The sequence below is a fragment of the Trachemys scripta genome, chromosome 1 (assembly GCF_013100865.1).
Source record: "Trachemys scripta elegans isolate TJP31775 chromosome 1, CAS_Tse_1.0, whole genome shotgun sequence".
Lineage (NCBI taxonomy): Eukaryota > Metazoa > Chordata > Testudines > Emydidae > Trachemys > Trachemys scripta.
Genome location: NC_048298.1, coordinates 279,627,327 through 279,643,531, shown reverse-complemented (window position 1 = coordinate 279,643,531; position 16,205 = coordinate 279,627,327). Strand labels below are relative to the sequence as shown.

Genomic DNA, 16,205 nt, shown 5'->3' with positions numbered 1-16,205 from the left:
ACACTGGGCAAAGCAACTAGCAAAGGAATTTGATTGGCTGGGAGAAATAGTCACCAACCATGTAAAATTACTAGGTAGTGATCTCGGTGCAACTGGAGGGGGAAAAATGAACTGGCCGCTGAGACAGATTCAGATTGAAAATCTGGGTAACCAGCATATATAGTATAATCTCACTCTTATAATTTGTATTCCTAACACACAAAACTCAGTCTGTCACCATGTAACTAAGTACCATCTGAACACCACCATCAGACGACTTTGCCAGTCAAATTAATTGTAAATCAACACTCCTACACCGTTCAGAGAGTGTTTAAAACAAACATCAGCCTTTGCAACACAATACAAGAAAGATGTGAAATAATTAAAAAAAAAAAAAGAAGGTTTTAACCAGCCTGAGAGGCCATAAGCACTAAAGATCATAATCAACAAGTTGAATTACACCCAGAAACAAACAGCTATCCATCACAAAGTATGGAGCATTAGCAAAATAGCCTAATAGAGATATGCTACACTGAAGAGGTGAGTCATACAGTAATGAATCAAAGAGGACTCCCATGCTGTTGACTTAATTGACAAAAGTTTGGCAAGCACCCATTGTATATGGCACAACCATCACCCAGTTTACAGCATCACTTCCTTCTTTCTTGGATTAATTTTAGCTAGGTCAGTCCTCATCCATCCCTACGCCCACCAGCATTGGAAGGAATAAGCAGAATCCAACATCTGGATTTGATTTTTAAAAATATAGAACTGCGTACCATATTGGTGACAATGTAGTTCAAACTCACTTGTGAAAGCTTTCCAATCTAGTGCCTACTACTTAGGCTCCTAAAACCATATTTAGGCACTTAAATAAAAGTGGCCCAATTTTCAAAGGTGCTAAACAGTTGCAGTTCCCACTGACTTCATTAAGATGTGCAGGTGCTTAGCACTTCTGAAAAATCACATCATTTATATTTGGGGGCCCAAATAAAATTTTAGAACCTTAATTATAGACACGCTTATTTGAAAACTTTGGACACTCTCTCCCAGAAGCTGTACATGTACTCTGAACACTAAGAGATAGCAGATTAGCACCACTGGAATGTAACATGAGAGATCCTATGGAGATAAAAAGTACTGTAATTACTCAGGACAACCCATTAGTTCCCAAAAATGAATGTATGAACACCCGCCAATCCACCCTGGATTCCAAACTGGGAAAACTAGTTCCTCTGGACTGCAGCCTATTGTTCTAGAGTGAACCCATATGAATGGCAGACCATTAAGGTTGAGGACTCTTGATGGCTTTCCCATTGTTAGCCTTTCTGGTGGGTGTAAGGATTTCTTGTCCCAGCCCAGGATGGAGGTTATGCTGCAAAAGTGAAGGGTACTGCACAGGCTGCAATCAAAATGGCATTCACAAAACAGAATGGAGCTTGCAGATTGATATAGATACATATAGGCATATAGTAATCCATTACACTCAGTCTGTATGGTATTTATCATACAAGATTCATTATTTATGTGGCAATAAATCAAGTCTGATAAAGTATAATAAAAATAACTATTCCAGGTAATTGCACAATATACCACAAATATCACCACAATATACTCCACAGTATTCCTATGATGAAAACATGGATGCTTCCTTAAGAACATGCAACATCACTATTTATCCACAAAAGTAAAGCATGGATAAATTAATAATTCCTCCAGCTACTAGGGACTCAATACTAAAAGTAGCATCATTAATAAATGTATAAAGCATTTGTAAGACAAAACGTCTACAAATACATCCACATTCATAAGTAGTGGTAATGTATGCCAATTGAATCTGAAAATTAAAAATGAGTGAGAACAGAGATTGATATCTGTGTGAACGTAGTTTGGATGTGAGTGACCACTATGTCACCAATAGTGGGGAAAAAACAAACAAACAAACAAAAAAACCCTGTGTGAATCTAGGGACTGGGGCAGGAAAGGTTACATGAGCCATGAGAGGTGTCACTGTGCAAGGCAATATAGTCCCCACTAAATTTATGTAAGCTAGAAAAATTATTAACTGCGACAGTCTGGTAGCCAATCACTATTTTACTCAGTGCTTCCTGCAGGAGTCTAACTCTATGCCCAGTAAGTTTAAATTAGTCATGCTATGTCTTCATATATAGAAAGAACTCTTAATTGAGATATTATATGTAAAAGTGTTCTGCTGCTTAGATTGAGATGTACAAGATGCTATGCTGTACGATGAGGCGGTAAAGTGGAATTTATCTTCCCTGGCTTCCAGTACTACTATTGCATGAAGAATTTATAGAAAGGAAAGAAAAGAGGAAATTTCTATGATTAATGGTTTTTGTTTTTATTAAAATGATTACATGATAAACTTTTCAGAACTACTGTGTTAATTTTGGAAAAGTATTGTTTAATTGCAGTTGATTCTTATGATAAAAAGATCAAAAGATTAAAGTAGTTTGAGGTCTATTCATACAAAATAAAAAATAAAAATCTATTTTAGTACCATGCATATAGAGTATAAGCTGGAAGCCGTTTTGGGGACTCTCTTAGAGATCTTCTATTTTATTATTAGAGGTAGCAGGCATATATCTGAAAGTTCAACCGATTGACCTACATAGTATATACATCAGATTATTAAGTGTGCTATTTCATGTTAGCGTTAAATTAAAATAAATATAAATTGTTAGTTACAGACATTAAAGTGACATCAAAATTAAAATTTTCATTTAATAATACAAACCTTTACTAGCTTTGTCTAAATGCTGCAAATCTTCAATAAAATTTGGGACATCAGGATACTTCTCCTCACATATTTCAACCAGAAAATGGAGCAAAGTTGTTTTCTGATCTGCTGACTTTGTGTCCTTTAACTAGAGAAGTAAAATATATATATATATATTGGAAACAAGAATGCTTTGAATTATTCTTACATTCAACATACTTTAACAACTGTAAATGTTATGAAGATAAGAGCCAAGCTGTTAAACTGATGGAGCGTTATGTAAGCAAACCCTAACATGATTGGTTGTCTGTTTTTGTTGATTTATTTTGGTTGGTTAAAATTTAAAGTAGATTCTAAATACTGACCAGTTTCACACTTATCTACCAAATATTTGTTTTTTTCAATGAAAAGTAAAGGAGTATGCTAAATTATGAAATATGAAGCTCAAAAAACTTAAGCTGTATTTAAATGTCTTCAGAAACACACAGGATGCAATATATTAAAGCACAAGAATGGTATGCAGTTACCAAGATGTTTGTACTTTTTTTTAAATGAAAAGAACGAGATTCCAATAACAAACATTCATTTCCAATCTTGAACAATTATATATATAAATACTGCTCCACATTGGCTATTTACATAAGAATGGCCCTACTGGGTCAGACCAAAGGTCCATCTAGCTCAGTATCCTGTCTTCCAACAGTGGCCAGTGACAGGTGGCCCAAAGGGAATGAATGGAACAGGTAATCATCAAGTGACCCATCCCCTGTTGCTCATTCCCAGCATTTGACAAACAGAGGCTAGGGACACCATTCCTGCCCATCCTGGCTAATAGCCATTGATGGACCTATCCTCCATTAATTTACCTAGTTCTTTTTTGAACTCTGTTATGGTCTTGGCCTTCACAAAATCCTCTGGCAAGGAATTCCACAGGTTGACTGTGCGTTGTGTAAAGAAATACTTTCTTTTATTTGTTTTAAACCTGCTGCCCATTAATTTCATTAATTAGTGACCACTAGTTCTTGTGTTATGAGAAGTAGTAAACAATACTTACTTATCTACTTTATCTACACTAGTCATGATTTTATAGACCTCAATCTTATCTCACTTTAGCCGTCTCTTTTTCAAGCTGCAAAGTCCCAGTCTTATTAATCTCTCCTCATATGAAAGCCGTTCCATACCCCTAATCATTTTGCCCTTTTCTGAACCTTTTCCAATTCCAATGTATCTTTTTTGAGATGGGGCGACCATATCTGTACACAGTATTCAAGATCTGGCGTACCATGGATTTATATAGAGGCAATATGATATTTTCTGTCTTATTATCTACCCCTTCCTTAATGATTCCCAGTATTCTGTTCGCTTTTTTGACTGCCACTGCACATTGAGTGGATGTTTTCAGAGAACTACTCAAAATGACTCGAAGATCTCTCTCGAGTGGCAACAGCTAATTTAGACCCTATTATTTTATATGTATAGTTGGGATTATGTTTTCCAATGTGCATTACTTTGCATTTATCAACATTAAATTTCATCTGCCGTTTTGTTGCCCAGTCACCCAGTTTTGAGAGATCCTTTTGTAGCTCTTCGCAGTCTGCCTGGGTCTTAACTATCTTTAGTAATTTTGTATCATCTGCAAATTTTGCCACCTCACTGTTTACCCCTTTTCCCAGATCATTTATTAATATATTGAATAGGACTCGTCCCAGAACAGACCCCTGGGGAACACCACTATTTACCTCTCTCCATTCTGAAAACTGACCATTTATACCTACGCTTTGTTTCCTACATTTTAACCAGTTACCAATCCCTCTTATCCCGTGGTAGCTTCCTTTGCGTAAGAGCCTTTGGTGAGGGACCTTGTCAAAAGCTTTCTGAAAATCTAAGTAAGCTATATCCACTGGATCCCCTTGGTCCACATGCTTGTTGACCCCCTCAAAGAATTCTAGTAGATTGGTGAGGCATGATTTCCCTTTACTAAAACCATAGTCTTGTTTCAACATCAAAAAGAAGAACAGGAGTACTTGTGGCACCTTAGAGACTAACAAATTTATTAGAGCATAAGCTTTCGTGGACTACAGCCCATCCGAAGAAGTGGGCTGTAGTCCACGAAAGCTTATGCTCTAATAAATTTGTTAGTCTCTAAGGTGCCACAAGTACTCCTGTTCTTCTTTTTGCGGATACAGACTAACACGGCTGTTACTCTGAAACGTTTCAACATCAGAATCACTTTTGGAATGAGTGGAAACATATCAGATTTGACCCTTATGGTAACAGGAATGCGTGAGGGAAACCTGGACTGTGACTTCCTCTAGAACAAAACTGATGGCACTTTCTGTTCTGTTCTACCTTCTGGCAAAAAGGGTTATGCTGGCATCCCTTTATGACTGGAATATGAACCTAACAATGTTTTTTTTTTTTCCAACCACCATTTGTGATCTCCCAGGAACCTTCTGTTAAAATGGTTTGAGAGAATTTCTGCAACCCTGTGAGATGAGAGACCATAAGCAGGATTCCATTTCTGATGCAAAAATTCCAAAACTTGATTGCTTCCTGATACATTAGGTTGGATTTAGTCCATTCTTGCTTATTCTGGGTTGTCCGGCAGGACTTAGATCATCTGACTCCTGATGTGAGTTATGAAGCCTTGGATGTGTCCAGTATATGGCTTGAAGCTCTAGAATGTTATCTTCAGAGATTATTTCTGTTCAGTCCATAATGCTTGAATCTGCAAAACTGCTATATATACAAATCGCACCCTGAGGCAGATACATCTGTAGTGGAAGTTTTTGACAGAAGAGGATGAGAGAATAATTCTCCCTAATGAGGGCAGACTCTTGGAAAGTATGCAAATCAGCAAGTCCAGAGGGGTTTTGATTGGATGATACACATACTTCAACCATATATCTCTGGTGAAGTCCAGCATGCTAAGTCACATACATATAGAATGCCATGTGTTCCAACCACACACAAGATCTCATGTGGCCCTTGGGTGGGATTGCAGACTATTGCATAGGAAAAAGATAGACTGGAGCAGGTAAGCAGTTGCAGCCTTCAAATTGAGGATCACCCCAGTGAACTTGATTCTTTGAACAGGGGACAGAATCAATTTGTCTTATTTATTATCAGGTCTTGTTGAGCAAATAGTGAGTGGAGATCTGCTGGATGCTATATTCTACATGCTGACTGGAATGGCTGAGGATCAACTAGTCATGTAAACAGGGGAATACCTGCATGCTGATTCTTCTGAGGTGAGCCACCACTTCTGTCAGGTACTTTGTAAATACTCTTCAGGCAGATGACTGACCAAAGGAGGGAAAAGTATATTGGTAGCAGAGATCTACTACCGTGAAACCAAGATATTCTGTGAATGGGATGGATCACTACATTAAAGTAGGCATCCTGTAAATCGAGAGCAGCATACCAGTCATTGGGATCTAAGGGAGGACTAGAAGCCACAGAAACTATGCAAAATTTTATTATCTTGATGAAGGTTTTTAGCTTCCACAGGTCTAGAATTAGCCTCAGACCCCCTTTTCTCTTGAATATGGAGCAAGTATTGGGAGTAAAAAATGTCCTCCCCAATTTTGGGAACATCCTCTATAACTCTGAGACACAGAAGAGTTTGCACCTCTTGCATGCATGCAGACTTTGTGAGATGGGTCCCTGAAAAGGGACAGGGGAAAGGTGCATGGGGATAGGGCATAGATTGAAACTGTATCTTAAAACACCCCCCCACACTGCTTAGGATTCACTGGTCTGTTTATGGTCTTCTAACACTGAAGAAATGAGAATCTGTCCCCAAAAGTGGGGGGTAGGTCAGAGAGAGAGGCAAGGAAGATCAAGCACAACTGGTCTGCTGCTCTTGGGGAAGCAGACATATAGGCTGCTTAGCCTGAGGTGGGTGCTGCTGAAATGTGAGGAACAAAGCAGAAGCAGCAGAAAGAGGAGGTCTCTTCCTATGTGGCTTGTGCTGTCTCTTAGAGGCATGAAGCTACCTTAGTTGATAGTATGACTGTCTCTGCTGCTGTTATAGCCTGCTAGATTTCCTCCTTGGGTTCAGCATATAAAACATGAGTGAGTAAAGTATAACCTGAAAGTCATTAAGGGAACGCAAGACCTCATCATTTTTATCTGGAAAGAGATCAGATCCTTCAACTGGCAAATCCTTGATTATTTGATGCACTTCTGAAGGAATTCCAGAAGTCTGGAGCCACAATGGCCTGCACAAGTGGCTGCTGCTGCCATCCCTTTGAGTCCACGACATCAAAGCAGCTTGGCGGGACATCCTCACTACAAGATGACCTCCTGAGAACCACAGCTTTGAATTGCTCTTGAGTATCATCAAGGAGCTTGATTTGAGCAGTAAATTTAGATGTGGAATCCCAAATGATGTATTCATACTGTGAATACATTTTCCTACCATACAAATCCAACTTGTTAGGCACCTTTTCCTTTGGCGAAGCCTTGAAGCAACCCTGCCATCATTCTTAATTAGCTGCAGTAATGATCAGAGAGCCAGATATTGGGTGGGAAAAGAATTGTTCGTATCCGTGGGAGGGAACTTGGTAACATTGCTCAGTTGTTTTAGCAGTTGGTGTCAGAAGTCTTAGTCTGCCAAAATATCTTGGCTGTTTCTAACAATGCTTCATTAATAGGCAAAGCAACTCTGGCAGGCACTGGAGTTTGGAGAATATGTCTACAAGTTTGTGAGGAAATCTTTTGCAATAGCGCTGGCTGAACTCTTAGTGAGGATGCTACTATCCTCATATACTCTTGATGGGCCTGAAGTAATCAGGAATGGAGGAAAATGACTCAGGCATAAGAGTTACATTTGGCAATGAAGATGTATTGTGAGGAAGTAAAGTCTCCTTTTATTGTAGGGTATTCTTCAGTGGGCCAAATTCAATAGCAGACTCAGCCAAGAGGATGAGTATAGGTACCTGCTCAGTCTGAGAGATTGTTAAAGGTGTTTCCTTAGCTGGCAGCGGAGCTGGTGATCTTGTTCTGGCATGACTGGGAGAAAAAGAGCAAGTTGAGTGTGGGATGCCACAGGATGCCCAAGTGGCTCAAAGTGGGTATCCATGTGGCCTTGGAAGCCAATGAGAAGAGCCCTATGGTGATCTGTCTCTCTAGACCTATTTTTTTTAAATGAGTGTCTAAATCAAGAGGGGGAATCTCTCTCCGATGAAGGAGGGGGTGAAAATCTAAATCTCCTTGATCTTGAGGGATTCATATCTCTGATAGTTTCTGATTCCAAGCATGAACTGGTGCAGAGCATCTCAGGCCTTGAATAACAAAGAAAGGTCCCACCAAGTAGACAGAATATGGAAATTGTTTTATGTTATATGAACATCCATATTTTATGGGGGGGGGGCGGTGAGGGGAAGGGGGAGGCAATATGGCTCTAGGGTTTTGTGTATGGCTGCTTATCCTACATGAGCTCATGTGTATGCTGGTGGCTTCAGTAAGGCTGCAGATCTCCACAGAGTCATATTCCTCAAAGAAACAGTACTTTTAAATTATGCTCTCATGTACAACAGTGACAGTCTTTGTAACTACTCTTTAACCTGACAAACTGATTGACTCTTCATTATATACTGCATCAGTAGCTGTGTTGATTTTTCTTTTGGCTCAGCCTTGTGCTAGTTATTAATTGTCATAGTCTCTGACAGTATGGATCACTGATCCACCCAAGTCTATATTTTCTCAGTATCAAGGATTCTGACAAGGGTAGTTGGGACCAAGGGTCAGAGAGCAGGGGCACACCTGAAGCTGAAAGTAGCAGAGGTGTCCTGAGGCCGAGAGTAGCGGAAGAATTTGTAATCAAGTTCCAGGCCGGGTCGATACCAAGGATCAGAGTCTAAGTCAGGTTTCAGGGTCGAGATCAGGAGGAAAGGTCCAAATCAAGCCAAGGTCAAATCCAGGAGTTCAAGAATAGGAATGGTTGTGGAAGCTACAGGAGATTGGCACTGTTGCCTGGACACTTCATGGTTTATATAGGTCAGGGAGCCAATCACGAGCCAGGAGGCTGCTGCTTGTTGCACCCCTTGAGGCTGGACTTCTGTGGTCTGTGTCTGCAGAAGGTTGTGGGTAGTGGAGTGCGATCTGGTTAGTCTCGTCACTGGATGGCAGCAAGGAAGGGTTTGTTGCCTGGCTGCTCTGCAGGCCTGGGTTTGAGACCTGCTTGGCCTTATACCCAGGCACACTTTCCAAGCACTGTCCATTATCAGTATGACCCTATTGTTGGGTTGTTGGGAACAAGCCAACAAATTACCAGTGTCAGGTGCTGAGTAAGGTGTGAGGCCACAGACCTGTAGAATACTTATAATTTTTGAACCTCAGTTGATATTTATCCTCAGAGAGCCCCAATAAATTCAAAATAGCAGCCAGGACCTTGTAATCTGAAGCAGCATACTCATTCAGACCCCAATACACAACTTGTTCTCTTTAATCAGAAAAAAGGGAAAGAGAATTCAGATAGCCCAGGATTCATTCTCCCACTAGAAAGAAGTAACTAAATCATTTAAAAAGTGATCAGGGTGAGCCTTTAAGTCATTTCCTGGCCGCAGATATATCAGGAAAGGGCTGGGAGTTGCTGGCAGCATAGTTTGCGTTGCTAGGTTTGTGAGCCTCTGCAGCAGATGCTCCTGAATGTCTAGTTTTCCTGCTTCTTCATAAATTGCAGAAAGCCTACAGTGGTGTAACCTGAGCTCTCTGCTATTCCAATCGGTATTTTCCAAACCAATTCCTTTCACCAGAACATAAGAACTTAAGAATGGCCATACTGGGTTACATCAATGGTCCATCTAGCCCAGTATCTTCTGACAGCGGTGAATGCCAGATGCTTCAAAAGGAATGAAAAGAACAGGGCAATCATCAAGTGATCTATTCCCGTCATCCTGTGCCAGTATTTGGCAGTCAGAGGCCTAGGGATAACCAGAGCATGGGACTGCATCTCTGACCATCTTGGCTAATAGGCATTGATGGACCTATTATTCGTGAATTTATCCAATTCTTTTTTGAACTTAGTTAGTTTTGGCCTTCACAAAATCCTCTTGCAGAGTTCTACAGGTTGACTGTGCACTGCGTTAACAAGTACATTTGTTTGTTTTAAACCTCCTGCCTATTAATTTCATTGGGTAACCCCTGGTTCTTGTGTTATGTGAAGGGGTAAATAAGCTCTAAAATCTTTTGCAGTCTCAATTTTCAAAATGTAATAAAGCATTAATCTCATACTCCAGCAATTTGTAAGATTTTGGTTGCTAAAATCATCCTAGAACTGAATTTTTTATATATCATATATACTTTCCATATATAGTAGAATTACAACAGCCGAATAGAGCTATGATTGTGGAAACATGACTGTTTAAGATAGCAGCAGCAGCAACTTAGGTTTTAAACAATTTACCAAATTTAGCACAGATATATGACAGGTTTTCCAAAACCAAAACTGAATATCAGAATAATTTTTTTGTACGGAAAGTTTATTTTACTTAATGTAGATGAATGCCTCACATGATTTAATATTAAAAAACTTGAGACGTGTCTGGTTTAGAAAACTTTATATAAAACCAATATAAATGTTTTTAGAACCATACATTTTTTTTTTGTTTTATTTTTCTTCTCCAGTTTGGGTTTTTTATTCAGATTAAAGAAAAATTAAAAACTGTCTGTGCACCTTATCAATTAAACTCTCCCAACTAGGAGGAAAAGTTTAAAGACAAGATTTATGGGATTTTTGATGTATAGAATACTTCATCCAGAGGCCCCCAAACACATACTGACTTTTGAAGGATATGGCAGTTAGTTCCTGCTTGGTTGACACATCATATTCCTAAGCCCACCTAAACCATACTGTCTTTTTGCCTCTAGTGTTGGTCACCAGTGAGGATGACAGGGAAAGGTAGTCTCAGACTGCATTTCACAAAAAATATCTGTCATCATGTGGATTCTCTATTGTGTTTAACACCCAAATCCTTAAGATCTTGGAATAATCAGAAAAGGCAGACCTGACTACGATGTAGTTGGCAAGGAGGAGTGCATGGCTATTTTATCAGGCGACTCCAGGTTTCTCTCATTGGCTTCCTTAAATGCTACTAAGAAGCAGAGTTCTTTTCAAACTCTAGGGTGACTGCAGGTTCTGTCCTGCGCACTGTACCATGATATTCCAAATAATCCTTAGGGATTCTGTATTTGGGATATATAATACCTCAGGAATAAGGAGCTTCCCATCAACTATAAGCTTTTTAATGTTGTTTATAATATATTAGGATCCATGGGAAAGCACTTGTATCTCATTTCCTGGGTAGAACATTCTCCTAACAGACTTTTTCTCCACTACCGAGTCTCCTGCTTGTCTGGACATTTAGGCCTCTGGAGATCTCAATCATAAAGTCCAGATTCTCTTCAGCAAAGCTCCATCAGTCTCAAGATCTTCCACCTTCTTCTGGGCTCTAGAATCATCTGAGCAGTTTCCTCTTCAGTAAAACAAACAAGTAGATGAAAGAGTTCACGTGAGACCAGTGGGTTATAATGAAAGTCCTTACATGAACTAAGCTACAGGGAAATTGGTAATTAAGCTATAATGTGGATGGAGTTGCACTGTAATTTTGGGATAGTTTAAACGAAGGTTCATTTCAGGCTGCAGAATAATTCCTGGGAAATCAGCACTCAAACATCAACTAATTCACTCCACAACAGAATGGTGAACTTTGGAAATCAATAGTAAGTTATATTCATATAAAATGTGAAAAACACTGCCAGGATTAGACACAAATAACTATTAGGAACTATTAAACATCAGTAATGCAAAAAGGAACAAAGGATCAGAGGAGGAACAGTAATTAAATGAAATGGATGTGAATGTCTTAGGCCTTGTATACAATGGAAAATTACACTGTGCTAACCAACACAATGTTAAACATCACTTAAGTCTTAGTGTAGAGGTACCAAGTTTGACATTGCTGACACACTGGTGTTAACAATGACTAGATGACACTATGCTAACATGCTTATCTACACTCCACATTTAACAACTTGTCAATTAGTATGTATTTTAAAACAATAAAAAATAATATTCCAATGTAGACAAGGCCTTAAGAGAGATTAGCAATGGGTGATTTAAAAAGTGTGCAAGAGAAGAGAACATGGAAGAAACACTGGAAGCAAAGAAAGACAAGCGAGAGAGAGAGAGGCCCAAATGTATCTTCCTAGTAACAGAGCCTACTATCAAAGAAGGACTGCCTTTAAGAGGTCTGATTCAGCATCACAAGTAGCAGGAATAATACTGAAAAGCCAAGTTATCAGCTGCAGTCAGATTTCTGACCCCAACATCCTGCTAGCAAATCTAAGGGAAGAAAACAACATATTTTTGAGATGTATCATGTTAAATACCAGAGTGAAGCTTAGAAAGGTAAGGAAGATATAACAAACCATTTTTTTATCATAAAAAATAGTTTTCTTTCTCCATGAAGGATATAAAGTGTTTTGCAGCCTCTTTCGTAGACTTTGCAGTGACATCACAGAGGGAGTATGAACAGAATGAATTACCCTGGGAGTAATCAGGTTTAGAAAGCAAGTAATTGTGATAGAAACTAATCTGTACTATAAATGCTTTGGGGGTAGGGCACATATTTGTCCTTAAAAGTACCTTGAAGGGTTGTTGTTTTTGGGGGGCATGGGGGGGTGGGTGGGCATTTTATAAATAAATAATAATGGACAAGTGATGAAACTGCCTAAATAACCCAAAGAACAACTTCCATAAAGGAGAAGTTTCATATTGAAAACATATGCAAAAATAAATGTTTCATAATTATAATAAGTAAAATACCTCAGAATACAATAAACTTCAAAAATATTCACACTTCAGACAAGATTATAATGTTAATACAATGACAGTAATATGACCCATACAATATGTAATTTTATTCAGTCTGTTTCACTCTGACAAAAATAGAAACAAACTTCTTAAAATGCAAATCAATCTCAACAGATGTAATTCTATCTTATATCTGATGTAAAATAGATTAGTTATGTTTAACTCAGACTACCAAGTACTTCTAGAAATGGTCTATATGAACTGAAAGGTATAAAAGAACAAAAGTTTAAAAATCTAATTATTGGGGAGGGAGGATTCAAACAAGGGATTTAAGCAGTGTCATAATGACAAGAAAAAAGTGAATGCATTATAAGAACTCAGCATGCGTAATATTTTAAACTCACTTTACATAGAGAGCTGAGGTTAAATCCAAAGGTCTGTGCATTCCGAGAACCTGCATTCATGTAGTTTCCTATTAGCAACACTAGTTCCAGCAACTTGCTAAAGCTTTTGCTCTTCTTTATCTCTTCACAGGCAGCACTGACAGCCATGATGTCAGGTTTGATGTTGTTCACCTGTTCCTCAAACTGAAGCTTAAAGAGAATAGCACTGAGCCGTGTCTGTAGTCTCTTCACATTGCTCATCTGATTGAAAAGAAAATAGAAGATTTCCTTTAAAATTCATGCTATACTTTCATACTGAACAAATGCATATAATCTGGGATGATTTATTGGTGTGACAGGCTTGAAAAAGCAATGTATAACTATATAGCAAAACGGATGAATGAAAGAGGGACTGCAATTGAAATCCCGGCTTGTGGTTGCTAATAAAACCTGTTTTTCCCCATCTTAACAACCAGTATGTATAAGCAATAAAAGATACAGTTTTGTCCTATATCAAATTTGCCAATTTGTACATTAAATCCTGTAAAACTAATCCAAGTTTATGATCCAGTGGGAAGTTTGGGGGTTTACCCAGACCAGTAAGGGGTTTGGTCACCACCTACTTGGGTGTCCCTGGGAGCCTTGTGACCATGCAGCTGGGTTCAGAGCTCTGACCCCAATATCCTGCCAGCAAGCCCTCAAGCTTCATCCAGCTTTACCCAAGCTGGTTACTCATTCCAGTCTGGTCCTTCCAGTCTGACCTTATAACCATTTCAGCCCCAAACTTGTCCTATTGCAGGGACTAGTCTAGGGTGGCCACTCAAGTTCCCAAAATACCAGACATTCTTACACTTGTGGGAATGGAGTGGGCGTGCCCCCACCTGCATGACCTCGTACATGCTGTGAGTGAGAGGTCACTTCGCAAAGGGGATGCCATTTTGAAGAGTACTCTGCCCCCCCTCCACTGGCCTTACTGCACAAGCAGATCACACCAGTGGGAGCGGAGCAGCAGACTGTTCAAAATGGCATCTGCTGTCTGATACTGGACAAAACCATGTCCCAGTACCAGATGGGGGACAAATCAAAACAAAAAAAGGACTGTCCAATATAAAACAAGACAAGTGGCTTTCATAGGACCAGTGCCTCTCACTGGACCCTTATAGAGAAAGTGTTAAGTTTGCTGCCTCTACAAAGACAGTAAACACTCCAACCGGTTAGCTTTCTAGACACACACACATTACTGAACTTATACTGATGCTTTACAATGGTGATTTATAATGAAAGTAAATCAAGTTTATTAACAAAAGAAAATGGATGAAGTGATACCAAGTAAAAGGGATATAGGAATGGTTACAACAACAACAAAATATGCATCTAAAAGACTAAAACTTAATCTACCAAGATGCAAACTTTGTTCTCTCATTCACAGTCTCCTTTTCAACTTTTACTGGCCAGGATCCATCACAGCAATTAAATTGCTTGGTTCCTTTGTCTCCTAAGGTGAAAGGTAAAAGATGGAGTGTCTCTGTTCCTTATATCCCCAAAGGGTTGGTTCTTCTCTTACAAGTCATGAAGGCCTCCTGGGGATTCAGTCTCCTGGGTGTCTCTGGGGTGCAGGAGCCGTGATAATTTTCTGTGTCTCAAGATCAGGATCAGGATAACCCCTAGCTTTCTTATCTTGAAGGCTTTGTTTACTGCTAATCTGTAAACTGGGGGGGAACCCACATTCCACTGTCCAAGACAAACCTGTTTACCACGTGTATCTAGGCTAGGCTGACTGGTTTTAAACATATTGTAGTAACATCACAAAGAGGGAACTGATAACTTCACACACATTAACACATGCATTTTATAGTGATATTAACAACCAGTGTGTCATTAGTTTTAACATGATACCTCACAGAATATCTTTTGGATAAATACCATGACAACAAAATATTGGGTGTAGCGAATTGATTTGGTCTGATGGGCACACACAGTAGTTGCAAAGAAATAAAAAGCAGCTCACATATATGTGTATAGCTCAAGATACAATAAAAAGCAGCATTCATTTTTCAGGACAAATATTTAAATGTTTGTTTCTGTCAATGCTTAATGTAACTTGTAAAAAACCCAAGTAATTTGGAAAACATCTTAAACATGGAACACAAATATAGAATTGGCTTACATAATTCAGTATATGTACAAACACCACAGTGATGGGTGCAATATAATTAGACAGAGTATTCTCCTTAGAAAACACTAACAGCTGTATAGTATACACAACACTTTGCTTTCTTCATGCTGTACAGGATGAGGGATTTTAAAGTTATGTTGCAATTTTCCAACCTGGTCAAACCCCATTGAGGTCAGTGAGATACCTCCAAGGAGGTATTTCCATTATGTCTCATATCCTGATTTATCTATTCTCCCTTCCTTTCTGCTCCAATTTCGTGGCCCTGCTATTCACAACCAACACCATCGAACAAAGCTGCCTTACAGACAGTCAGCTGGCAAAGTCTCTTAGGCAAAGCACGTCCAACAGAGAACAATTCCTGACTCACATGGTGCCTGAAGGTCTGTTTGCTTCGTCCTTGTCCAGTCCGAACCCTGACAAAGGCCATTGCAAATGTCCAGGAATAAATCACCGAAATGTCAAGTTCCAGAAATATTTCAGTAGGGACTATGAAGGCTCTGGGCTAGATGCTTCACCCTCCAACTCCCTTTGGTAGAATAGTTATGGCTTCCAGGAGGCGGCTCATCCCCCAAAATAAGTTGTGTTTAGGTCTCAGGTTGGAAGCAGTCCCATGGGCCACTCTCCACCCTATATGGGATCATCTTTAAACCCTTCTTTTCTCTGAACCCACACATCTGAGTCATATCCAAATTCTGTTACTTCTTCCTGTTTAATATTTCTGGAGTCCAATATTTCCTCTCTGATATTCAAGGTAAAATTCTAGTCGAGCCCCTCAATATCTCAAGTTTTGATTACTTGTAACCTCAACCAGTAAGGGATTCCTGACACCTACGCTGCCTCCCTTCTAGCCAGACAAAACCTAGCCACTAAGGGCTTGGCTACACTTGCAAGTTAGTATGCATTAAAGCAGCCCCGGGCACCTTAGCTCACATCTCATCCACACATAGAGTGCTCTGACTCTGCAGCTAGAGAAATCCTGGTACTCCACCATGGCAAGAGAAATAACGTTTGCTGCACCTTGGCTATAACGCCCAGGCGTCAGTGTGGATGAGGTGTTGCATTACTGCACTCTGATCAGCCTCCAGAAACGTTCCATAATCCCCTTAA

The 16,205-nt window shown here is 39.4% G+C and overlaps 1 protein-coding gene across 1 annotated transcript in view; it reads right to left on the bottom strand.

Moving 5' to 3' along the window:
• DIAPH3 (diaphanous related formin 3) overlaps positions 1–16,205 on the bottom strand; it is a gene marked incomplete in the record, with an annotated part of 517,573 nt that overhangs the window by 202,011 nt on the left and 299,357 nt on the right. Inside the window, 2 exon segments of the mRNA XM_034758385.1 lie at positions 2,738–2,867; positions 12,944–13,183. Of these exon segments, the coding sequence (XP_034614276.1) occupies positions 2,738–2,867; positions 12,944–13,183 (370 nt within the window).